Consider the following 24,694-nt stretch of genomic DNA (forward strand, 5'->3'; position numbering starts at 1 on the left):
CCCTCATGGTGCAAATTGCGCTCGATATCGATATCGAGATATATTCCGCTTGATCTGCCCCCTTTTGCCGTGTAGATTCCTTTTATCGCAACGCAATCCACGGATTTCTTTCGTTTTTTTTTTCAAATTTTAGAGTCATGTCTATGGCAGGATTAAGACAGCCGTCGGCTCTTGAAAGGTATCAGTTGTGTCGTGTCAAGAATGAGTACTATCTGAATTTCAACATCACCGTCAAATACCACGCAGGGCAACTTCATGACCGTGTCTTGTTATCCAATGCGTTGAAAAACTTGGTCCAAAAACACCCGATTCTCGGATGCAACTATTTCAGAACTAACGAAAACTTGGGCGATGAGGACGATTACAGAAACTACGTTGTGCGAGGAGTCGACATTGACTACGAGGACTTGATATCGAAAAGACAGGGAGCAATAGACGGAGAATACTTTGAATACTTGAACTCGATCTTTTTCCAAATTGACGTGAATCAGCCGCTATGGAAATTGATCGTGGTGGGGGATTGTTTGACTATTGTCTGCTGTCACGTTTTCCTTGACGGCAACGGGGGGGTTTTTTTCCATCAGGATCTCATGGCTGAAATCAACAACCTCGCTTCTTCGTCTTCTTCTTCTTCTTCCTCCTCGGCACCATCATCGTCGTTGTTGGTATTTCAGCGTTTCATATCGAAAGCAGATGAAATCACCTCAGTTCCACCGCTGGTGGAATCTTCTTCTCCACTATACCGAGTCCCCTGGTGGTTTGCACTCAAAACCATAGCCTCCCACTATATGCCGTGGTTCTCCGCTTCAGGTACGACGAAATTCCCCTTGTTCAAAACCAAGCCCGTGTCAGCACAACACCATACAAAGTACCGCGTGATTCGGTTTGACAAACTGCAAACGGCTTCGATCCTTTCCCACGTCAAGAAGCAAAAATTGACTTTCACACCTTGGCTTATAGCACAGGTGTTCACCCAATTGCTGGCTTTGAAACCCAATACAGCACTCAGCGCATCAATCCCATTAAACGGAAGACGCTACTACCCGGAGCTTGACCGGTACCAAGTATGCGTGGGAGCAACAGAGATTAAGCTCGATCCGCCATTTCCACCACTGGACACTACATCTACAGCAAATCAAATTTCCCAGCAGCTACGAGACGATCTTGAAACACGAGTTCCCTTCTACAACGTGGGCATGCTTCTACGATTTATGAACGTTTCGGGTTTTCTCAAGGACAAAATCGGCAAGCATGGCAGAGTCACGCTTGAAGTGAGCAATGTTGGTAGAGTTAAAGGCGTCCGCGAGATTTGGTTTGGACAAGATAACGGGCTTCTGACCCACATGCAATTCGACGTTGCAAGTGGCGACGATGCCATGAATATAGTTGTCGCTTATGTGGATGAAGTTGCAAATGACGTTGAGCGAATGTTGCCCGCGTTGGATGCTGAATTTGACAAGATTTTCAAGGAATAGACCCAGAAGTTTTGCATTAGAGACGTAATCTTGCTATAGATAGATTAGTTACTTAATTAGACCGTTTATCTAGAGTATATATGCTTGGTTGCGCACTCTTTAGCAAGCATGAGAGCCGTTCGCGCCCGTGGACCCAACGCTAGCAAAAGTACACAAGATCTCAGGTATGAGGTCATGCCAATTTGCAAGATCTAAAGACCAATAGGAAGAAAAAAAACGCAATCTTGCAATCAACACTTGTTCGAATGTGGGGACTAGTGTTGGTTGAAGTAAAAAATTTACTAATGGAAAATAAAAAAAACGTGGGGGCGAACTGGGAATCGAACCCAGGGCCTCTTCGAAATCTGATGCTCAGGAAGTTGAGTATTCCCAAACGAAGAATCATACCACTAGACCATTCGCCCTTTCTTGTGACGTTGTCGTTAGAGTAGATTGTATTGCCATTACAATCTCCCGAGCTTTCAGTTCCACCACAAGTTTCGGTCAATGATTCAATACTGGTTGTCGTTATTGTCGTGAGTCAGTTATATTCCCATGGGGAGAGCAATCAGCTTTAGATGAATATCTTCGAGAGATTCTTCATCCGTCATTCCAATTACATTTGCTTGAGCATACTGTAAATGATTTTCATCAATTGATAGCAAGTGGCTCATCTCATGTAGGAAGGTTAGTTGGTTTCAATAAAACCAAAGCCTCTATTACATGTCCGAGCAAAACCTCCATTACAAGGGGGTCCGGCCTGGAACGGCGTGTTGAGACTGCAATTTCGAAAAAAGGACTTGAAAGTCCTCTTCAGGATCTTAGATAGTCATCATCGTTCAATAATTCTTCTTTACCAGTGACTATGACTTGATACAAAGTTTGCCAATCTTGGTTCTCTTGAAAACTCTTACTTTTAAATCCGTAAATAGCCTTGATTTTTAAACGGACTCCGAACATGGATCTGCCAGTGTTGAGCTGGTGAGGTCCAGATACACACTCACGACACGACAAGAAACTCGCGATGTTTTCGTTGTTAATTTCGGTTGTTTTTTTTTTCAACCTTATACCAAGCTGCCAGAACCCTCAAAGACTCAACTGCCCATCACATCCTAATCTTTCCTTTGCAATCGTTTCGTTTCGGCAAAATGGCAGGGGCCAGTAAGGCAGATAATCAAGGTACAACTGTGCCGGCTGCTGCGGCGGCACCAAAGCAAGATGCAAGCGCACAACCGAACGCAACCCACTCTACGCCACGTCCACCCCAACAACAACAACAACCACCAGCAGCCCAACAACACCAGCAACAACAACCGCCCCCGCCACAGCAACAGGTGCGAGCCAATCAGCCACAATACTCGCAGGCCGACTTGAATCGAATAGTGCTCGAGTACTTGAACAAAAAAGGGTATAACCGTACAGAAGCAATGTTACGGTTGGAAAGCACCAATACTCCAACACCGGCAGTCGAAGCTGTGACTCCAGCAACTACAACTCTCGCTGCGCCCGGTGAGATTGATCCCAGTAGCGGCCTTAAGGAGAAATTGTCCGAAAATGAGCGAGAATTGCGTGAATTAAAGGAGAAGCAAATACGAATCGAGAAGGAATTGCAAGAGACAAAGGCTCGCGAGGTTCGTGCTGTCAAGGAAGCCGACTTGAAAGAGTTGAGACTATTGGAGCGCAGGACTAGAACTGAAGGTGACCCAAATACGTATTTCACTGCGTACTCAATGTTGCGCAAGTGGGTCGAGTCCAGTTTGGACTTGTACAAGCCCGAGTTGGCACGTGTGCTATACCCTTTGTTCATCCATTGTTTCTTGGAGTTGATCACCAAGGGATTTAGCGAAAAGGCCAAGGAGTTTTTCGACAAGTACAAGAGCGATCATTTGATTTTGCATGGGCTGGAAGTGAGGAGCTTTGCCGGGTTGTCTTTGCCGGAGCATGTCAAGGAAGATAGCGGCGCTGTGGCGTACAGGAAACATAGGTATAGGATCTTGGTGTCAAAGACCTCGTTGAACTTGTTGTTGTATTTCTTGCACGAGAATGAAGCCGTCGGTGGACTGATTTTGATCCGTATCATCAACCAGTATTTGGATCCCGTGATATCCAAAAATAGACCGGACAAGATTGATCAAGAAGGTGAGGCGAACCCCGAAGAAGGGATATCGGAATACTTGGGGAGCAAGAATGAGGTGGAGCAGTTTAATAGTGAAAAAGAGGTGAAATTGGGGAAAATGCCCATTGACTCCGAGGTGACCAAAGAGGTTGAGGCGGAGTTGAAGATCAAGGATGAAAAAATAGAGCCTGTGAATGGCAAGACCCTCACTGCCGAGTTCCAGGAGATGATTAAACCCGACTCGGACTCGCCGGCCAAGGAGTCGTTACCGCTACCCATGAAGGACTCGGCCGATATCAAAAAATTGATTATGCAAGTGGAAGACTCGAGGTCAAAGATTAAACTAGGTGCAATCCAGGCGGGCTCTCCTTCAGTGTGCATGTACACTTTCCACAACACCAACAATAACATGACTTGTGTTGCGTTCAATGAAGACTCGACGCTAGTGGCGGTGGGTTTCCAGGGAAGCTACGTGAAAATATGGAGTCTTGACGGCAAGCCGCTCCAAGGCTCTAGAAAGGACCGCAAGAGCCATCATTCGCCGGACAATTGCCGGAAACTTATTGGCCATAGCGGGCCCATATATGGGGTTTCATTTTCGCCAGACAACAAGTTTTTGATCACCTGCTCCGAGGACAAAACGGTGCGTCTTTGGTCGTTGGAGACTTTTACTGCCCTTGTTTCATACAAGGGCCACAACCAGCCTGTTTGGGACGTCAAGTTTTCGCCCTTGGGACACTATTTCGTCACTGCATCCCACGACCAAACTGCGAGGTTATGGGCCACCGACCATATTTACCCATTGAGGATCTTTGCCGGACACATTAACGACGTTGACTGCGTCGAGTTTCACCCCAATTCAAACTACGTGTTTACTGGGTCCAGCGACAAGACCTGTCGGATGTGGGACGTGCAGACTGGCCATTGCGTGCGAGTCTTCATGGGCCACACTAGCCCCGTCAATTGTCTAGCCGTGTCCCCTGACGGCAGATGGCTTGCCAGCTCAGGGGACGACTATGTGATCAACGTGTGGGACATTGAAACTGGTAGGAGATTAAAGACCATGAAAGGGCACGGTCGTTCGACGATTTATTCCTTGGCCTTTTCCAGAGACGGAAGTGTGCTTGTGAGCGGCTCGGGAGATTGCAGTGTCAGAGTATGGGATGTCAGGAAGAATACAAATGACGCGGGGCCTGAGCCGGAGGCGATCATGGAGAACAACAGCGTCGCCAATGGAGACGGTGCAAGTGAGAATGGGAAATCTCAGCAGCCGCAAAACCAGCAGCCACACCAACAACAAAAACAACAACTGCAACAGCAACAACAACAGCAGCAGCAGCAGCAGCAGCAACAACAACAAGCGAGTCGAAGAGAAGTTATCGCTAGCAGTGATCACATGGCGGCATTTTTCACCAAAAAGACGCCTGTGTTCAATGTGCATTTCACAAGGAGGAATCTATGCTTTGCAGCGGGCGCTTTCCAAGGATGAAAGCAGAAATAGAGGCGAGAGGGAAAGGTTTGTAACTACTTGGACGCCACTGGGCGTGTGTATTAATATATATATCTATCTATCTATCTATGGGATTAATTTCGACAAACCATGGTTTCGCTCGTGTTGTCCATGTACCCACGGCAGGTAAAACTAGCATGCCCTTTCGCGATCAAGACAAAGCCCCCAACTGAAAGTCCCCCCATTTGGTTTCTAGAAACTTCCGTGTTTCAATTAAGCCTCTTTCACCAGGCAAACTCACGTTTCCTCTCTCTCCTTCCCCCTATAACGTCTGAGCAAGTGCTTAGTTTCGCCTTAGTCGAGCGGAAACGCAAGCTGCGCTAAAATCGCGAATAAATCTCCCACACTCCTCCTTCCACTACACAACAGAATTAACTAGATACTGCTCAATTGCAATCCCAAGCCTCGCTAGAGCATACGAATGTTTGTTTTTTTTTTTTATCTTCAAGGCGTTTCGAGCAGGGAATGAAGGAAAACTCCTTAGAAAAAAAAGAGAGATTGCAACATTGTGCCATTCTCTCGTTCGTGGGTTCCAACTGACGAGCTCGATAGCAACAACAACCAAGTTTTCGAAATTGGGCAGGGAAATTACATCATTTCACGCATTTGGTTTCGCGGTGGTGATGATGCTGGTGGTTGTTTCTACGCTACCGTCCACGTCCACGTCCCCCGGATTCCAATTGCCAGTTGCTTGCTGTCTCTCTATGTCTTTGTCTCGAGACAAATGGGTGCAGTCGAACGCCGTGGAGGGCAACTACTCGGCAAGACAATAGACCTGTGTCTGTGTATATGTAGTCCCAATCTAGACTGATGGCAGCACAAAGCTAGATACCTGGGTCAGTTGATGGACGCGAGAGCATTTTTCCTGTGGCGCTGCTGTTGTTGAGAAACCTTTTCCTGTTCGGCACCGGTTTGATGAATTGGGCTTTTCCCTTTTGCTAATTTGTTGATAAGAGCAATCTAGTTACGAAAGTAAGACGCTATCTCAACTATAATTTGAGAGAGAACGATTGAGAGAGTGTGGGAAGCAAACGGGATTCGCCTTGCGTTTTATATGTAAAAAGTGTTACCTATCATTCCCCCCCTCCCAGATATCCCTAACCAAGCACCTCTTCTTTTTGAAAGTGTGGGTGGGTAGTGGTGGTGGTGCTACTTGGCTGGTGATTGGGTGGTTATGATAAATAGGTCGGGTTATGTCACTTTGCATGAAATTTGCCAGCACCTCGTGCTCATAGCCTTTCCTTCCCCATACCGCATAGGAACTCGGAGATTGCCCCCTATTTTTTTTTTCTTGAGGGGGAGGCCGCGGGTGCAAATTTTTTTTGGTTTTTTTTTCACCACTTTTGTCTCCCCCTGTGTGAGACGTGAGGCGTGAGGATTGGGGGGGGGGGGGGGGGGGGGTGCTTGAGCATTGGATTGGAGACATTAACGACCCTCCCGTGTTTTGCTGGTTTCCAAGCACGGCAACGAGAGCTCTAATAATCCAAATCTAGTGAATTTGAAAGAGCAAAAAAAGAGCAAAAAAAGCCACGCTTGCCTGCTAAAAATAGGATTGGGCTAATTGATTGAATGCATTTTCTCATCATCTTCATCGTCGTCATTATCATCTACTGTGTTCAAGTTGCGCCAGAACTGCTGGAATGAGAGGTGTAGAGGCAAACTAGGAATGTGCTGCCACAAAAGTGAAGCAAGTCGACTAAAAACAAAAAAAAACTGTGTGTATAGCAATTGTTCCAACCTTCAAGTATACCGTCCTTTTTTAAATTTTAAATTTTTTTTTTTTTGGTTCTTTTTTGCAACTTCGGGCAAGATGGTCAACGAAAGTTGGTTGCTCGTGATGTGGGATTGGAGTGTGAGGTGATGGGTGCTTAGCAATTTCGATGTATATATAAATGTGGATCCAATTCCTCTCCTTCTTCTGGAACTCCTGGTATTAACTACCTTCTTTCCTTTTTTTCGATACCGAACTCGTCTAGCTAAGTCAATTCATAAAACACACAATGCAATTTCCAACTGTTTTCGCCATTTCCGCCATCTTCGTTGCAGTCCAAGCTGCTGACAGCTCCAGCGGTGGTGGTGTCATCTCCTCGCTTACTTCAAGGGCCTCCTCAGCTGTTGCTGGCGGTAGCTCTTCAGCTTCATCCCAAGCCTCCTCAGGTGGCTCATCTGCTTCATCGCGCGCTTCATCTGCTTCATCTGCTGGTGCCGCTGGTTCATCCTCGGCTGCTGGTTCAAGCTCAAAGGCTTCATCTGCTGCTTCCTCCGGCTCTTCATCCAAGGGTGAAGGTCAAGCTGTTGGTGTTGCTGCTGGTGCCGGTTCATTGGCTGCTATTGCTGGTTTACTCTTGTTGTAAACTTGCTAAAAGTTATTAAACAGGCTTGGCTTTTAAGTTAGATTTTTTTTATATATTTAGAACTTCTCATTAGGAGGCTTTTGTATCCTACCTTTGATAATAAACTAGAACTTTTTGTACATTTTTTTCAAGGCTGGAGCTGTAGGTTTTAGAGATACGTTTCTTGATAGTCTGCGAATCGAGTTGCTAAAGGCTCCATCTTCCAAAACTAAAGGCGAGGTTGGGGATTCGCAACTTCAGCGAATGTCATGGCTTACCCCCTTTTTTTTATTCTCATTTTCTCAAAAAGCACCGTCTAGGTAGCTAAGCGCAAACATCGCGGTATCACGAGATAAGGTGAAACGAGTTGAAACTACGAGATCTAAAAACCAACCAGAGCCAAAGCCAGAGTTTCCTCCTTCTCTTGCCGTGTCATGGTATTTGGTTTGTTTTTTGGGGGGTAGAGGGGTGGTGCCTTATTTATTTACGAAGCAAGCAGATCCAAAAATTTCACCCGCATTTTCTTTTTGTCCGCTTGTTCTTGGCAACTGTGCTTCAGCCGTCCTTTCTTTCGCCAACATGGCTCGACTGCTCCAACAACCCGCTCTCTCCACGTCCATGAACTCCACACGAACCAAGTGCTGAAGTTCAAATCCCAGCCAACTGACCAACCCGGGGATATCTACAAGAGTGACTATTTATAGCAACACAATTGGGCTATGCCGAAGTGGCTTAAAAATGAAAAAAAAAAAGGAGAGAGAGCCATGTGGTCGTTTCAGAATTGGAGTTTCCAACGAGCTATGCGAAAGTGAGATGTGCTAAACACTGGCCGGTTTTCAAACCTCTTGTTTTTTTTTTCTGTTTTCCAAGTCTTGTTGTGTCGGCAATAACACGGGCACTTGCATTGATCGTGCGGCAACGCCTGTCTCCCTTCTTCAACGATCTGGACACAGTTTTTCTTTTTGATTTTTCATATTTGATTCTGGTGAACTGAATGCCTCAATAAATATATCAAAATGACAGAATTCACCCACGGTAAGCTTGCGAATACATGGCTTCAGTCTATTGAAGTTGTCACTGCGAATCGAGTGGCCCGAATTGTAAGATTTGCTGAGTTTCACGCTTTCTTTTTTTATTGCTGAGACCACGTTGGGCATTGGCTAATTGGTTACTGTCGCATCCACGTTGACAGAATTTTTTTCAAAATCCCAGGATGAGATGCCCTTCACGTACGGGCAAGTAGCAACTAAACAGCACTCGGATACTCAGCTACAAGATGAGATGTGATGATGAAAGTTGAATAGGATGAGGTGAGATGAAATGTCGCATTGGAGCCACAGTTATAGCCAAAGTTGCATCTCTCCATCTACCAGCTCCAATTACATCCAAATTGAACATTTTGCAAAAAGGCAATCCTGTCTCTCCAGCTAGTATCACGAGGTTTTTGGCAGGCCCTGGGCTGCTTCACCCTTGCAACGGCGTTAGTCGTGCTCAGAAGGGATAACCTACTTCTCGATTGAATCATAGAATTTAGGCTGTTCCCTGGAAAGGGTAGTACGAGCCAGGCTGACCTCTTGTTCTGCAAATTGGCAATTCTGTCACTGAGTTAGTTTAGAACGATTTTCTTTTGGCAACGAGCAATCTCTACGTTGTATATTGGTGAAGATAACAGTTACGTACCCACCGATGAACTTTATCTCCTTGTCTCTTTTTTTTTTTCTGCCATTTGCAACCATTTTGCAGCCGTTGCGACGTAACGAATCGTAAACCCGCAAGTTGCAATTATTCTCAAAGCAAGTAGGATCGATAAAGGGGAAAGAAAGCATTTCTCGGGGCGTTTGCAACTGCCAAAATTTTTGCATCCTCATGCAGTATATTCCTTATAGGTCCAAGACCTTGAAGTTTGAGAGAAACACTTTTTTTTTTCCATAATTTGGTAAAAAATTTGGGTGCAAAAGTATTTGAAACGGCGCAAGAGTAGTTCACCCAACCCCCCCTGTTCATTTGAACACAAAAAAGACTATACCCACTTTTGCCTGGCCACTTTTCAGAGTGTCATCCGAGTATCTATTTCAATTGAGTGAAAGTACACAATTATGATGGGCCCAATGGCCGAAAGAAAGCATCGATCGAAAGCAACGGGAGATTTTTTTCTTTCTTTTTTTTTTACTCAGTTTCGGTTGATTCAACACCAAATTGTCAGGTCTAGAAAAATACACTACAATGGACCTGAAGCCTTCAGCAAGACTGGAGATAAGTAGCCTTGTGAAGAGAGCCACGGTTTAAACCAACTTTGTACGGGACACATGGTTGAATGATGATGAAGTCATCTCTGGAACTGCGTGAAAGCCAAACGAGCAGTAGTAACGGCAAAAGCAAAAATACTAGCTGTTGGTAAGGCGACAGACGTCGCCTTAACATCAAGAACACGACCGGTCGGATCGTTGACTCTTTCAAAGATTGTTGGAACCTCTTAAGTACTGAGGTGCTGTGAAAAAGAAAGACAAAAAAGGTAATGCTGAGTTGAGCCGCAATGGTCCCATTTCCGCAAACCGAGGCAGAATACCATGAATTCTGGAAATGACGGCAAAAGCCTAGAAGTTGTTCCTCAGCTGTGAACTAGGTATTGATGGAGAGGGAGTCCAGTTTCAAATCAACAACATATGCAGCACTTAGGTGGATCGCAACTTGTCTCTGGAGATATACGAGGGGGGGGGGGAGAGAAGGAGCCAAAATGACGAGCGATTATTACAGTTACATGTTGCTCTATCCCAGGCCAAGCGGGCTGCAAGGCACCAGTGCCCTAGAATCACCAATTCCTGAATAAAGTAGCAGAACAACCAAGGTATCGTCTGTTTGAATCATTATCTGTTCAGGTTTTATAAAGATTATCCACTTATCTCTTTTTCCCATTTTTCAACACATCCATGAGACCTGAAATAATGCGCATTGAAAAAAAAAGGTACATTTCCATACCAGCTTCAGACCTCAACCAACCCAATGCCACGGATAGACCCCAGACGCAACAGAAAGCAGAACAAACCCTACGACCGACCACATGCATTACCTCCTTCCTCAGCAGCATCAACGTCAACAGCATCACCGCCCCCATCCTCATCATCATCCACATCATCATCATACATCCCCCACCAAACACAAGTATCAATCCAACTAAGCAATGACCAACCACAGCCAACGCCGCCGCAGTCGTCAGTGAAAGAACCGAAAGTCATCTCGCACCTAGCAAAGCTAGAGCTGAAACAGCGCATATCCGCAAACCCGCAAGCCAAGACGCAAATCACCCTCATCCTCAGCACCTCCGAAGCGCACATGATCCATCGCAAAAATGTAGAAGCACAGCTACGTGAAAGCTTCCTCGTGGACGACGTGACCATCTCACCGCAGAAGCCAGGCGCAGTCGATCGGCTAGTGACGATATACGGCGCACACGTTAACATCGCGAAGGCAGCAGCGTACATCGCGTACGTGCTCAATGCCGACATCAACAATGTGCACGGCGAGGCGTTCACGCTCAAGTCCTCGAATTACAAATTGCACATGTTGATGACGCGCCACGTCGAGATGGTGCAGGGCGTGCGATACGTGGACAAGTGCCAGAACTGGGAATATGAATTGAACAGCGGCGTGCATGACGTGTTTGTCCAGGGTGACTTGGGCGCGCTTTACAATTTCGTATGCGTGAGCTTGGATCGAGGCTGGAATTGTGATTCTAGCGACATTGCGATTGGCGCTTGCTTTGGTATCCATCTTGACCCAGCCTTAAAGTCGCTGTCTGGTGAAAATGTAGAGATTCAAAAGCGGGCGAGTCGCGGCTTGATGAGTTACTTGTACTCGCAACTGAAACATAGAGATGAGGCAATAGGCACCAGTGCTAAATAAACGCGATAATGACCGATGAACCCCCGTGAATGTTTTTCTTTACTTCTTTATAATCTTTTTATTTGATTTATTCTTTTTATTTTTCGTTTTTACAGTTTTCTTAATCTACACACGAGTTATAGACGCATTCTTACTCTTTCTCGATATCGAGGCAACTCGATCACCTAAACTCAACGCCAACCCTTGACCTTTAGATCTTATCCTCACATGTCCAATGATGGGCCCGTCATTCTGTTTTTCAATGCACAAATTGGCCAACGCATCTTCGCCAAACGTCGAGCGCGAGTATAAATTGGCAGAAAGGAATTGGCATTCTTCTCCAATCACGGCACCCGGGGTCAAGCACTTCATATTGGTACCCTTCATGAGCTCCTCGAGGTACGTCTTTAACGACCCAATCGGCGACTTGATGGTGATTTTGTTTTCCCACTCAAACTCGTTCCACATTTTGCGGAATTGGCTCTCGGAGCAAGTGGCAGGCTTGATGTAGTCCATAATGTCAACGTGGACGTCGTTCAATATCACAATGGTAGACTCGTCCGAGTGTTGTCCATCGTATACAATGTTTCCAAAAATGACACCCGTGTCAGCTGATGTAACCTTGATTGTGGTTTGCACTTTATAAAACCCGTGAGGACCAATGTTTGCCGTGGTGGGCTTGTCCACCACTTTCAACTCCCCGAGCGTGGCAAACTCCACTGACAAATTTCTCAAAGTCGAGGTGGTTTGATTAACCAAGAGAACATCCAACGTCACGTCGTATTGATGTACTCGAACAAAAGCCTCGGCATAGATAGGGTCGGAGAACCCAGTCAATTGTAAAATCTTGCTCAATCTAGGAGCCAAACTCTCCCTCTTGACATTCAGTCCAGAGGCAGCAACGAGATCGTCTATTGCTTTCGAGCCAGCTTTATTGTCCTTGTCGAGTTGTCTAAAGACAATCGCATGGTCCACTTGTTCAGCATGCTCAACCAAATCCTTCGCCTCTGCTTTGGCCTTCTTTTGCTCGGCATCGTTGATTTGGGCCTTGAATGCATCTTTTGTCTCTTCAAGGAAACTCGTGGAGATATTCTCGGCATCTTGTTCGTCATTTAGAATCTTGATATATGAGGCAATTCTATCTGCCGAGTCTTCATCGATCCTCTTTGAAACTAAGGAGCTTTCACCCAACCTAAGTATCGATACCATGATCAACAACGCCTCGGCTTTTGAGGCATTCAAGATCTTCCCCAGAACTTTCGACTCTTGCAATCTGAGGATCAACTTGACCAAGGTGGAAGACAAGACTGCACCGAGGTAGAAATCACCAGCAAGCAAGTGCTTTCTAATGGGTGGTTTCTCTTCGCTATCGGCACTGTCAACCGTTTCAGCCGAAAACGCAGTCTCGGTGGCATAAGTCCCATCAGGCAAGACGAGGGGCCCTCCTTTCTTCTTGTGGTGCTCTTCACCACCGCCATTACTATTTTCCTCTGTCTTTAGTGGTTCTCTTGTCTTCAACTCGCTCGTGATAATGGGCACTTCACCTATGCTTGATCTGATATGTTTCCAAGAATCTTGAATCAAGTGCTCGTCAAGAGCATACTCACCAATAATCCAAAGCGCGCCGCGGAAAACTTTGCCGCTCTTGATGTTGGGGAAGGCAGCAATCAATCTCTTGACGATTGCATCTCTCAACTCGGGGAATTTCTCAACAACTTCCTTGACAAAGGTGATGACCTCATACGCGGCAGTTGAGTTCAAGTCAGCAATCGAGTCCAACAACAAATCAATGACATTTGCGGCAACTTCGGAGAATTTGATGGCCAATTGGTGGATAGCGTTGATTAGCATTTGTCTATACTCGGAGTTCTTGTCGTCATTCGACGAGCTAGTAGCTTGAAGCTCCTTCTTCAACAACTTGACCACATCCTCGACATTTCTCGAAGTGATAAATTGTAAAGTGACATTCAACGCTTTTCTTCTCACGTCCAAGTCCTGCGACGACAACACTCTCAAGATCTCCAACGATAAATCCTGCAACACGCCCGGATGTTCCTTGTTCAAATCATTGATTCTGTCCAAAGTGATAATCTTGACATTGTTATCCGACTCCTTAGTGGCCAATTCAACAAACTTGTTGCCAGCCAAGAGGATCGAGGCCGGATTTGAAGTCAACACCGTCAAGGTGTTGGCCGCTTCATACATCACCACATTCGATGAGCTCTCCACGATTTCCGTAATCAATTGCGCATACTGCTGCTTCAAGCTCGTATTCTTTAACGAATCTCTCTTGATAAACTCGATAAATGCCAACTGCAACAAAGGGTCCAACGTTTCAATGGTGGTGATGTTATCCTGGATATACTGCAACGCTGCGTTTCTGTTCAAGTCGCCAAGGCAAACAAATGCATTCCTCTTGCACACAGAGTCATTTTCATCGTACAAGAACCTGTAGATCAACTCGTCGGCATCGGGGCACAAATGGTCGCTGACTTTGTAAATCGACCACAAGGCAAAAACAGCATTCTTGCGCACATAGGCATGTCTATGTTCAAGACATTGGCGCACATTGGGCACGAGCGTCTCCAACAATTCAGCCTCCTTGAGCTTGGTCAAATAACGCAACGTGTTACCGCGGATGTACTCGTTGGGATGCTGCAAGTCACGCTGGATCGCGTTGCACACCAAGATCATCTCGTGCCTCATCTTACCTGAATCATCGAGCTTGGGACACACTTCCCAGTAGTGGTAGAGGAGCTTCTTCAATTCCTTGTTTCTCGAAGGCATCACGAAACGAATAATGTGCATCAACAAGTCGGGCATGGGGTCGCCATTGAGGATCGAAATGAGAATCTTTTTCATCGTGTCCACCTTGACCTCGTCTTTGCCCTTTTCCAACAACGTTTTGAATTCATTGACGGAGACCCGACTCGCGGTGTTGGGCTCGTAAATCAACGTATACCCGCTCTCACTCATCCCTTCCCTAGCAAGTGTGTTTTTTTTTTCTCTATGTGATGATCAATAACCTAGTAAAGACAGCCAATTGCTACAGCGGTGGTGCTTTCCTTGTTGTTGGTGTAGGTCTTGGTGGTGGTGTTGGTGGTTGCTTGTTGTGTGTGATTGACTTACGTGTTGGTTGAAGATTTCAAAGAAAAAAAAGTGAACAGGCTGCATATGGTAGCGCGCCACTATACTACTATGGGAGTTTTGCAATCCCAACCATACCGTCAAACGGTCTTCTTATTCAAACAACCCATGGACCAGAAACAAAGTAAAAGCAACTGGCAGTGTTTATCTTGATAGACTACTAAGTAAATAAGTTAAATAAATTAAAGTCAGTGAGTTTGCAGTTTGCCTGCTGCTTGTTTGCTTCCTAATTTTGTTTTTTTGGCAGTAGCAGTTAGGCAGTATCACTATCTGTGTCGGGGTTGGCCAAGACTAGCCTTGGTTTATCTTCCTCTGTATCGTCCATGTTGCCACTTCCATTTAGTCCATGAAAGCTGAAAACTTGACTGGCGTTGTGGATGCTATCTTCGTGATCTATCATTCTTTCCGTCATTTCGTCATCCTCGTCCCCGTATTTGTAGCCGCGGTGTTGGTAGTATCCCGTGATCTTGTGGGAGACACTTTGGTCTGAGCCACTAGAGTCTGTCGAGTCTGTTCTCTTGAGGCTTGGTTCGTTTGTGTTGGCCTTGGTGCTGCCGGTGTTGATGCTGACGATGCTCTGGGTGTCGCCGGTTAGCATCGAGGCATCTGTGGTTGTTCTCTTGAGCGAGTTTTCCCTTGAGGCCCTCGTGCTCAGTGAAGTTTGCGAATTCACGTTTCGCAAGATATTGGCCGAGGAGTTTGATACTGGTGTTCGGTTCATGTTGATTGATGGCGAGTTATCGCCTTCTTCGATTTCCGTCGCGAGCAATCTGGGCTTCAAGTGTCCGTGTTTCAACTCAACCCCGCTTGTCTTCATGCGAGAGCTGGTTGTGCTTCCCGCGAGCTTCTTGTACTTGCCATTGGAGTTTTCCTTGGTAGCAGCCTTGTCGATGGGCGAAATCCCCACGGGCAATTTCCAGCGCGAAGGTCCGTTTTCGTTGAATGCCGTGCCTGCGTTTCTTCGAATTGTCAACACATAGTAGGACCGTTCACCTTCGCCTGGTTTCAAGCTGATTGTCTTTTTCAAGGCAGCCAAATTCACGTGTCTGTACGAATTTGAACTGCGAATGGAGCCAACTGAACTTGAGACTCGGTGGAATCGGCGTTGAGACCCTTGACGTCCAAAGCTGTTTATACTAGCATTTGCATACGAATATTGAGACGTTTCAGTCGACTGGTGCTGTAGTGGCGGTGGCATCATCGGCTGGTGCGACTGTGATGGAAGCCCCGCGTTGGACAAATGGGAATGCATGGAGTTGCTATGGTGCATTCGAGACGACGTCCTAGAGAATGGCGAGCGCGAGGACTGCGGCAATGGTGCAGTTGCCGACGAGCTCGTCGAGGGGTTAGTTGAATAGTCGAATCGTTGGATCTGGGTCGGCGAGCTCGCGGATGCCTGTGAAGATCTCGAAGACGCCGAGTCGAATGGATTAGCCGAGGGGGAGGCAAAGTTTCGTTCAAATGGGTTCAAATTTGCATTTGAATTTGGATCTCGTTCGGACTCGGGGCTCTCCATCAAATAGCTTTGGAGGATATTTGGTGAATTTTCAACTGATTCCGTTGGCGTCACGGCTTTGGACTCAAAGGGAGAGTCAATTGGGGACATGGTAGGGTAGGGAGCTTCTGTTGGATATCGGTGGTAGCTAAGCGGGCGCTCTTCACCCACGTCTCCGTACCCGTACCCGTACGATCTCACGCTGCTCAGTCTATTGAGGCCAACCTCATGCCCCATGTTGCGATTCGGAGAAGGCGTGTCTTGAAAAATGTCAGCTTCTGCACGGTCAATGCTTTCGCTTTCACGTCCACGGCCATAGCCCGAGCTTTCATCAGTTTGAGAGTCCTCGAGTTGTAAAAAATTGTCAATCTCGTTTCCCAAATCTGCCATGATATCTTCGCCTCCACGCGGCTCTAGGCTCTCACTTCTCAATTTCGAGTATTCCGAAGTCGCTGCACTATCGCTCTGCCTGGAGCTGGGAGAGCGTGGAGGGTTGTTAATATTTTTGTTGTTTTCGTCTTCGAAATCAAAAGAGTCCCAGTCGCTTGGCAGTTTTCGACGAAGTCGCGGTGAAGTTATACTCTGCCCACTTTCGCTGGCGGAACACGGCGGCGAGTCGAGTCCGGCCAACCTGTTGATATTGTCGTCGCTTGGTGATGGACGGAATTGTGACGGAGGCGGGGAAGTAGGTAGATCTGGACTAGGTCCAAGTCCAAGGCCAAGTCCAAGTCCATGTCCAAGTCCATGTCCATGTCCATGTCCCAGACTAGGCCCAGGAACGGGCGATTTGCTGGATAGCTGGGTCGATGAAGATCTCGAGCGGGCATATGGTTGAGCTTGAACTCTCAAGTTTTGGCCTGATCCTTGCTCTGGTCCGCTCACGTGGATTGCTGGCTTTGTAGTAGCTGTTGAGTAGTTTGACAGGCCGTAGGACTGACTCTCGCTGATGCACTGTAGTGTGCTTGCTGAAGATTTGGAATGGAGCGATCGCTCGCTGTAGGAACCAGGGTGGGTTCCTATACTTAGTGACAGGACACTGCGGTTGTTGTTGCTGTTGTTGCCAGCCAGCAGCTGTGGTTTACCACTCAAATAGGCTGGACCAGCCTGAGCAGCTGGAGATGGCGATTTGGGGATATACCTGCAAGGCTGCTGGCTCGAGGAAGGTGCAGGAGACGGCGAGTTGGAGGAATGAAGTGATTTCTTCTCATTCGAAGAGGCATTACTCTGGTTGAAGATGGACGATAGTCTGGATCCAAAGCTCTTCTTTTCGGACATTGAACTTCTGTTCTTGAATCAACCCGTGTTAAATGAAAGTGAGAATAACTAATGGTCTGTTTTTTTTTTGTTTTTCACTGGTCAATCTGATTTCATCAGTTAGTTTCCAAAATCCAAGCAACCTCTTAATTGATCTTCTCAGTTTCTTCTTGTGGATGTAGCTGTTATCTGTGAAACGACTGGATTCTGTTGTCCCTTGTCCCTCCTGCTGCTAGCTTACTCTTAGCAGTGGTAGGTGAAAGTAGAATGTGCTAATCAAAACTCCCTTCTGAACCAACGTGAAATTTTATCAAGACGGAGAGAGAGTCGTGTCTGTTGATACCTACCAACATGGTAGGAACCCCAAGTACAACCATATCGATACGTTGATAGTTCAAGAGAACAAGAGCAGGAGCAAGAGCAAGACTCCAGCGGCTGCTTTGGTTTAACTTTATCTTTTTTGTTGGTCAATCAGATGTACGGTCGGTTGGCGGAGAATGGAAACGGTCATCGAAAGTCGAAGCATACTCGTGGGTCGACTTACAGAAAGCTAGATAAACTTTACTCGATTCAGTTTTACAAGCTATGCACTCAAGTGCAGTCCCCGTCAGAGTCAAACTCGTCGTCTGCTTCTAATAGGCCGGCTGCTCGCCGACGAAGCACTTTTTATATCCCGCAGATACCAGGGCTGACTAAGTTTGAAGAGTACGAATCGCCATTGAAAGTGATGGAGTTTGTCGAGCATCGACTACTCGCATCGTGTGTCAGTATCCACCTACCGAAGGACGAGAAGCTAGTTTTTATCAGCGATGTGGTTCGCGAGGAGACAAACCCTCAGTTTCAGGTGCAGTTGCCCTACATGCCTCCTCATCTCCACAGATGCATCGTCAAATTGTGGTATAGACAGACGCAAAAACAGGAAAACGAGGAAAAAGAGCAAGACAAGGAAGCGTGGGGCCTCCTCTGCGTCTACAAGGTCGACTTGTGCCTGTTGGTGGAGATAAACACCGATCTAGACGCCGAGATATCGCAGGCTTTCAAAGACAACAGCATGAGCATGCAATTGGGCAACAAGTGGCTCACGTTTGAAAACATGCTCTTGCCCTCGTGTGCCAAGAAACTCACCACTCGTGTCAAACCGCATTCAACTTTGAGCTCCAACAAACCGGTCCTCGCGTACACTTTTGACCAGATTCGCTCTTTAAACAACTTGACGCGAGCCACCAAAGAACTTGCGATATCCAAGGACAATTTGAGGAAACAGATTACGCGATACGTGGAAAAAAACTTGGGCTCGGACACCGTTGACCACTTGCCCCAGATCTTGGACAGGTTGAACCATCGGTGCAAAGTTTTGGAAACCGATATCGAGAGAGTCAAGTCTGTGAATGAAGCTGCAACAAGACATATATACAAGGTGACCCTGAAAATCAGCGACATCAAGCAAACAGTGGCTGAGTTTGACGCGATCCAAGACCAGATAAAGGATAAGTTGGAATTCTGCGACCATGAAGTTGACATTATCCGGGAAAACACGTTTGAAACCAAGGACGAAATCAGACGAGTGCTTCGCGACTACGCCACCATCATCTACCAGGTGATCCCCATCAAACAGGTGTCGACAAGTGCATTCTTTTCCATTGCTGGGTTTGAATTCCCACTGGATCTCAAAGCGCTCAAAGAAGTGTGCTACTACAACGCGATTGCACTCAAGAACATCTACCATGAACCTCGCGCCGATACCGAGGCTCAGCTTCACGAGCTCTACGTTGCGCAGATCAACGCAAGCTTATCACTTGTAGTGCAACTAATGCAGATTCTAGCTCGCGTGTGCTTTATAACTTTCAATCACAAAATGGTGCTCATGGGCAATCAAAGTTATATACTCGACGACGTTTCCAAGACCTACCCTATACATGGGAAGCAGCAGAAACTTAAAAAAGTCGAGCCTTTTGTTTTCCCGTTGTTTTTTGACCCCAAGGACGCAAACAATGAGAAAATCTTGACTAACCAGGGCTCCATTATGATGAACCAGGAGTTTGAGTATGGACTAAGGTTGTTGAATCGGAATATGCGCCAATTGGTGAGCTATATCAAGGCGGATATCTACGATGAAAAGGGCATGGGCGAGATCCCGGGTGAATCTGCAGATAATTTGCAATGGAACTTGAAATATCTAGAGTTGCTAATGACTTCGTGAATCTGCACCACTAACTACATCTCCTCCTTCTTCTTTTCTCTACATTCCTGACTTCAGTCTAGCCCTCAACTCCCCCCCTTCTCCATTTCATCATTACTGTCTTTTATTTTTTATTTTCTATTTTCTATTTTTTATTTTCTAAATAAATATACTACATGTAAATTGAAACCTCCCCGTGGAAATGTCATTTTTTTCTTCTACAACAACGCAACCGCCAACGCACCCAACGCAGCACCCAACGGCCCCGCCGCATGTCCAGCCCCGCCATTGGTCACAGGAGCCTGCCTCGTGACCGTGGTAGCAGCAGCATTCGAGTTCGCCGTCGCCTCCGTGGTGGTAGTAAGTGCCCGATTCGAGCTGGTGCTAGCGGTGTTATAGGGTATACCCAACGGTCCTGCAGACGAGCTCGAGCTCGTGGTTGTCCTGGTAGCTTCGCCCGTGCCCGTGTTGGCAGCAGCGCCGCCTGCTTCAGCTGCGATCCGCGTGAACCACGGGATGTTGGTGGCGTAGCTCGCCAAGGCGCTCACGTCGACGTTCTGGATGGTGGTGTAGGAGTCGTCGGTGTAGGTGAGCACCTGGGTGGCCAACGTCGATAACGCCGCGGGAATGCCTGTTGCCGTGGCGAAAAACCGAATGTAGTCTGTTCTGTGTGCTTGGTAGTCTCCCACTAGCGCGGTGAGGAAGCGGATCTCGGTCTGGTCGAGCGTCTCCGCCAATGCGGCCGGAGTAAGGAAAGCGAGGAGTAGACTGGAAAATGTTGCGAGCTTCATCGTGGAACAGCGGGTATCAAAGTTTCAGCGTTGGCTTGGCCGGTGGATATCTGTGAATGCAAAAAAAAAAACCGTTGATGGAGGTTGGTTTGTTTGAAACTATATCAACTCTTTTTATAAATGGATTCTATCTTTTTTTTTTAAGTCGCTTGTCGTCGCTTGACTCTTTTGGAGGTTGGAATTATTATTAGCACAAAGTACGTGCTGTCTAAGGGTCTCTCTATCTCAACTGCCAGGGGACGAAAAGGGGAATGAAGCCCACGAAATGTGGTGGATTTGGGGAAATTTATCACTTCTTCACCACTTTCTGTATTGACCTTCGGCCTGTTTCTTTTTTTATTTATTTCCTAATTTGGAAGGACGCTTTTGGCTTGCTGCAAAAGGTGTGCCGATTTCGATGTGACAAGATGATGTTTTCTCAGACGGGTAAAACCCACCCACAGACGGCGGCTTGCAGAATAAGCAAGAAATGGAGGGAGTTTAAATGAACAAAGATGGCGTCATACGAGGATTAACGTTGTTTCGTCCTAAAGGCCACTTTCAAAAAGAAAGGTGGTTTTTTTATTTTTTGTCAACCCACTCTTGTAGTTAAAATTCTTCCCCCAAAAATTGCAACATCAAGCTTTTGGAAATACAAAAAAAACGACCTTGATTGGGTGCAAAAAAAGTTGCCTTTGTCGGGGTATTACAAGTAGAACGATCTCCCATGGCGCATGCCGTATGGCTGAAAACAAAAAAAGAGAGAGTTCTTGATTGCCTCAAAATACAAAGAAGAAGAAGAAGAAAGAAAAAAAGACCCCGTCGCATTCCTTTTGCAACTCTCTTGAGTGGTGAAAATTGTGGCAAAGGAAAGCTTTTCAGCAGTTGTATAACAGGATGAGTACTACTACGAGTGTGCTGGTAATGGATATTCCTGAGATGCTTTATCCACCAGGTTTTTTTCCCTATCTTGCCTTCCCCCTGGTTTCGAGGGAGGGGGAGGGAAGGTTGATACTATATAGCCCAAAATCTTTTCTAATGGAACTCGTGGCTTACGCCCAAGACTCATGAGTTTATAAGATGAATGATCTCCCCGCAGCCAGTTGACTAGCCAAGTGGCTAGCCAACTCGTGCAAGTGTTGAATAAACGAAAAAGCCCGAGGTTTCTCTCCATATGGCAATGATTGCAAAAAAAGCAGGTTTGATTGAGAGAGAGAAAATTTACACCCCGCTCAGGATGAAACCGTGTTCAACGTCGATTATCTCCATAACGGACTCGACAACCGTTTCACTAGCACATACAACTTCGGCTCAGAATGGCATTCTCAACACACTGGCACCCTTTGCTAACCTAGTGAATCTTTTTGGGCTGTTGGGGTATCCCAAAGTCACCGAATCCATTTTTTTTTTCTGGAATCCTGAAGACGACGGTGGCTGCGAAACTTGCTGGTAAGTAGAGTGTACCAGGAATTTGCCTTGTTGAAGATACATTCAAAGTCTGCTCTCTTGGCTACGACTTGAAGGGTACATATTTCTCTAGTCTTGCTTGCCCTATGCAGCAGCACAAGAACGTCAAACTAACTGGACTGTGGCCCCAAAACGACACCTCCAGAGGTGTGGCAGGCATATTCTTCTCCTCTATTTTTCTTCGCTTCGCTTCTCTTCCCCAACATGGCATCCCATCTCCGCGTCCAAGTTACCTATCTGTAACAGATTGCCACACTCGTGTGTGGGTCTCCTACTCGTATGAGACCCCGTCATCGCTAGCATGTCGAGATGGACAGAGCAGTCCAAAGCAAAAAAAAAATGCAGTGTGGGAATTTTCGATGCGGTGCGAAGAGAAGGCCCATCGAGAATGTTGAAATTTTTCAAAACACCAGCATAGACTCTTATCAACCAATCAACCAACACATCCTCCCACAGCAACAACAACAAGACAAATCACAGTTGAAGATGGGAAGCAGCAGCAGTAGCAAGAAAGAAAGCAAGTCCAAAGAGGCCAAAGAGGCCAAATCGCCCAAGACACCGAAAGTCAAACAGGAAGAGCCACCAGCAGCAGCAGACGACAACTACGAAAAAAGAATGTCGGCAGTCTTGCCCTTTGCCCAGCCGCTCGCATCCAAGAAACTCAACAAAAAGATCTTAAAGACCATAAAGAAGGCCTCCAAGGCCAAGCACGTCAAGCGCGGGGTGAAAGAAGTGGTGAAGGCCTTGAGAAAAGGCGAAAAGGGCCTCGTTATCATTGCAGGCGACATTAGCCCCGCAGACGTCATATCGCATATCCCCGTCTTGTGTGAAGACAGTGCTGTCAGCTACGTCTTTATCCCTTCGAAAGAGGATTTGGGAAGCGCCGGTGCTACAAAGAGACCCACTTCCTGCGTGATGATTGTGCCTGGGGGCGGCAAGACCAAGAAGAACGCCGACAAAGTCGACGAATACAAAGAAGGATACGATGACATCGTCAAGGAGATTAGCTCGGTCTGATTTGACGGACATGACAAGAGTGTTGAGAAGAGTGCTGTGGTGTTTTTGATGAAAAGAGAAACAAAAAAATCAAGTCATAAAATGTACACTAGATCTTCACGAAATGAGCTCCAGACGTTTATTTTTCTCTCTGGTTCACAATCACTGAACACCTCTACGTAGACAAGGCCTTTGAGTCCGCCATTCTGGGCAAAAGCGGTGGTAAAACTCCAAGGTTTTACGGTTTTCAAGCTTGATGTCATCGGGGAGTGTCGCGACACACTACAGAACCGCGACAACTCCTCCCTCTCTCAAAATTGCGCCAAAAACCGTCTCCTTCACCTTCCCACCTTTGAAAGCATCAACAACAACCACCACCACCACGATATCCATTCTTTCTTTTATTCTTTAGAAATATAGCCATAGATCTTCATCTACCGAAATGTCCAGTTATACCACAGACGCTCCGGGTGGTAGTAACGGCAATAACAGCAGCAAAGATGAGGACCCGGTAACAACTGCTGTGCACTACATCCAAGAACAAGCGGAACTAAGCAAACAAGCCCGGGAACTAATGCCCTACGAGCCCGACCAATGCACGTACGAAATGGGCGAACTCCGCCAATCCGTGTACGCCTGTCTTACATGCTCGCGGGAAAACAACAATACCCCCATTGGAGTATGCTACTCCTGCTCCATCCACTGCCATTCGCAACATGAACTAGTCGAGTTGTTCACCAAGCGCGCCTTTGTTTGCGACTGCGGCACTACACGAATGAGCAAAACTGCCAATGGTGCATGCAAACTAAGAAGGCAAAACAACAACAATAGTAAAGAGAAGGGGAAAGGTGCCGCGTCTTCATCTTCGTGTTCTCCTTCTTCCTCGCGCCACGCAAGCCAGGTGGAATTGCCCGCGGATGATATCCCAAGTTCAACAAATACGTATAACCAGAACTTTCACGGCAAATTCTGTGGATGCCAGCTGTTTTATAACCCGTTGGAAGAAACGGGCAACATGATCCAGTGTTACTTTGGGTTCCTGTGCGGAGAAGACTGGTTTCATGATCAGTGTATTATGGGGTTTGCTCCCGATACGTTCAAGACGAGAAATGACGCTGAAAGTGACAAGAACAGGCGAATCGGGGAGAATATGTTGGACGAGTTGAGCCCACCCGGTTTTGGTGCCGATCAAGCCGATGACCATGACAATGACAATGACCATGACAATGACGAGGAAAATAAGGGTAATGCGGATAATGCGATGAAAGTAGTAGGTGCAAAGACGATGGATCAACCGGAACACAAAGAAAAACTCCATAACGCCCAAGAACAGCAGGCGAAAGAAGAAAAAGAAGAAGGACTGACCAAAGCCGAAAGAGACCAATTGGACGTTGACGACCAGGAAATGATCCGCAAATTGAAATACTTCCCTCAACTATCGAGCTTTGACCTGTACTTGTGCTGGCAATGCGTGCAGAAATTCACTCAAGTGTTTGACGAGTTGGAGAAACGTATACCGGGAGTAGTGGCACTGAAGCTTCCGCGGTTTGAAGGTGTCAAAACAGTCGACGAATGGCACCGCCTTTCTCAGCAGCAGCAGCAGAACAACAACGCACCATCGCCGCCGCCATTGAAAAAGATGAAACTTGAAAATGATCAAAACGAGAATGGCCCACGACGCAAGCAGCAATCCATGTCGATTTTCCTCGCGAACGACTTTAAGCACAAGATCAAAGAAACCCTACCCCAGCTCGACGCAAACTCCAAACTCGTCCAGTTTTTGAAAAACAACCCCTACTTGTACGACGAAGACCCCATCTACCAGCCTCCGATTGACCTGTCCGAAGAGGAATGGTCCACCACCGTGTCCTATTTGGACATGGGCGCCGCTGACGCCATCCACTCCCTACCTCGCGACCAAGCTATCGAGACGATCAAGGGCTACGACAAGATGCGCGCAAAGTTGCGAGATTTCTTCAAGCCTTTTGCGGAGCAGGGCAAAGTTGTCACTGAGGAAGAAGTCAAGAGCTTTTTTGGCCAGATCAATGACGACGATAAGAAGTTAGCCAGGGGCGAATGATCTTGACCAAAAAA

General features: G+C 46.7%; 10 protein-coding genes across 10 annotated transcripts; 7 read left to right on the plus strand and 3 right to left on the minus strand. All coding sequences in view use genetic code 12, as the record gives it.

Annotated features, from left to right (window-relative positions):
• Positions 1-137: 137 nt before the first annotated feature.
• Positions 138-1,475, plus strand: LODBEIA_P17070 (uncharacterized protein; the record flags this gene model as incomplete). Its single annotated transcript, XM_066971625.1, has 1 exon — positions 138-1,475. The coding sequence occupies one exon, from the start codon at positions 138-140 to the stop codon at positions 1,473-1,475; it is 1,338 nt and encodes a 445-aa protein (XP_066828645.1).
• Positions 1,476-2,602: 1,127 nt separating this feature from the next.
• Positions 2,603-5,059, plus strand: LODBEIA_P17080 (uncharacterized protein; the record flags this gene model as incomplete). The annotated part of the gene is made up of 1 exon (XM_066971626.1): positions 2,603-5,059. One exon carries the CDS (start codon positions 2,603-2,605, stop codon positions 5,057-5,059), a length of 2,457 nt encoding a protein of 818 aa, XP_066828646.1.
• Positions 5,060-7,080: 2,021 nt separating this feature from the next.
• On the plus strand, positions 7,081-7,434 carry LODBEIA_P17090 (uncharacterized protein; the record flags this gene model as incomplete). Its single annotated transcript, XM_066971627.1, has 1 exon — positions 7,081-7,434. The coding sequence occupies one exon, from the start codon at positions 7,081-7,083 to the stop codon at positions 7,432-7,434; it is 354 nt and encodes a 117-aa protein (XP_066828647.1).
• Positions 7,435-10,413: 2,979 nt separating this feature from the next.
• On the plus strand, positions 10,414-11,313 carry LODBEIA_P17100 (uncharacterized protein; the record flags this gene model as incomplete). The annotated part of the gene is made up of 1 exon (XM_066971629.1): positions 10,414-11,313. The coding sequence occupies one exon, from the start codon at positions 10,414-10,416 to the stop codon at positions 11,311-11,313; it is 900 nt and encodes a 299-aa protein (XP_066828648.1).
• A 105-nt stretch (positions 11,314-11,418) lies between these two features.
• LODBEIA_P17110 (uncharacterized protein) lies at positions 11,419-14,268 on the minus strand (the record flags this gene model as incomplete). The annotated part of the gene is made up of 1 exon (XM_066971630.1): positions 11,419-14,268. The coding sequence occupies one exon, from the start codon at positions 14,266-14,268 to the stop codon at positions 11,419-11,421; it is 2,850 nt and encodes a 949-aa protein (XP_066828649.1).
• Positions 14,269-14,692: 424 nt separating this feature from the next.
• LODBEIA_P17120 (uncharacterized protein) lies at positions 14,693-17,209 on the minus strand (the record flags this gene model as incomplete). Its single annotated transcript, XM_066971631.1, has 1 exon — positions 14,693-17,209. The coding sequence occupies one exon, from the start codon at positions 17,207-17,209 to the stop codon at positions 14,693-14,695; it is 2,517 nt and encodes an 838-aa protein (XP_066828650.1).
• A 454-nt stretch (positions 17,210-17,663) lies between these two features.
• On the plus strand, positions 17,664-19,388 carry LODBEIA_P17130 (uncharacterized protein; the record flags this gene model as incomplete). Its single annotated transcript, XM_066971632.1, has 1 exon — positions 17,664-19,388. One exon carries the CDS (start codon positions 17,664-17,666, stop codon positions 19,386-19,388), a length of 1,725 nt encoding a protein of 574 aa, XP_066828651.1.
• Positions 19,389-19,585: 197 nt separating this feature from the next.
• LODBEIA_P17140 (uncharacterized protein) lies at positions 19,586-20,158 on the minus strand (the record flags this gene model as incomplete). The annotated part of the gene is made up of 1 exon (XM_066971633.1): positions 19,586-20,158. The coding sequence occupies one exon, from the start codon at positions 20,156-20,158 to the stop codon at positions 19,586-19,588; it is 573 nt and encodes a 190-aa protein (XP_066828652.1).
• Positions 20,159-21,943: 1,785 nt separating this feature from the next.
• On the plus strand, positions 21,944-22,621 carry LODBEIA_P17150 (uncharacterized protein; the record flags this gene model as incomplete). Its single annotated transcript, XM_066971634.1, has 1 exon — positions 21,944-22,621. The coding sequence occupies one exon, from the start codon at positions 21,944-21,946 to the stop codon at positions 22,619-22,621; it is 678 nt and encodes a 225-aa protein (XP_066828653.1).
• Positions 22,622-23,042: 421 nt separating this feature from the next.
• LODBEIA_P17160 (uncharacterized protein) lies at positions 23,043-24,680 on the plus strand (the record flags this gene model as incomplete). Its single annotated transcript, XM_066971635.1, has 1 exon — positions 23,043-24,680. The coding sequence occupies one exon, from the start codon at positions 23,043-23,045 to the stop codon at positions 24,678-24,680; it is 1,638 nt and encodes a 545-aa protein (XP_066828654.1).
• Positions 24,681-24,694: the final 14 nt, after the last annotated feature.

This window comes from Lodderomyces beijingensis, assembly GCF_963989305.1.
Source record: "Lodderomyces beijingensis strain CBS 14171 genome assembly, chromosome: 2".
Taxonomy (NCBI): domain Eukaryota; kingdom Fungi; phylum Ascomycota; class Pichiomycetes; order Serinales; family Debaryomycetaceae; genus Lodderomyces; species Lodderomyces beijingensis.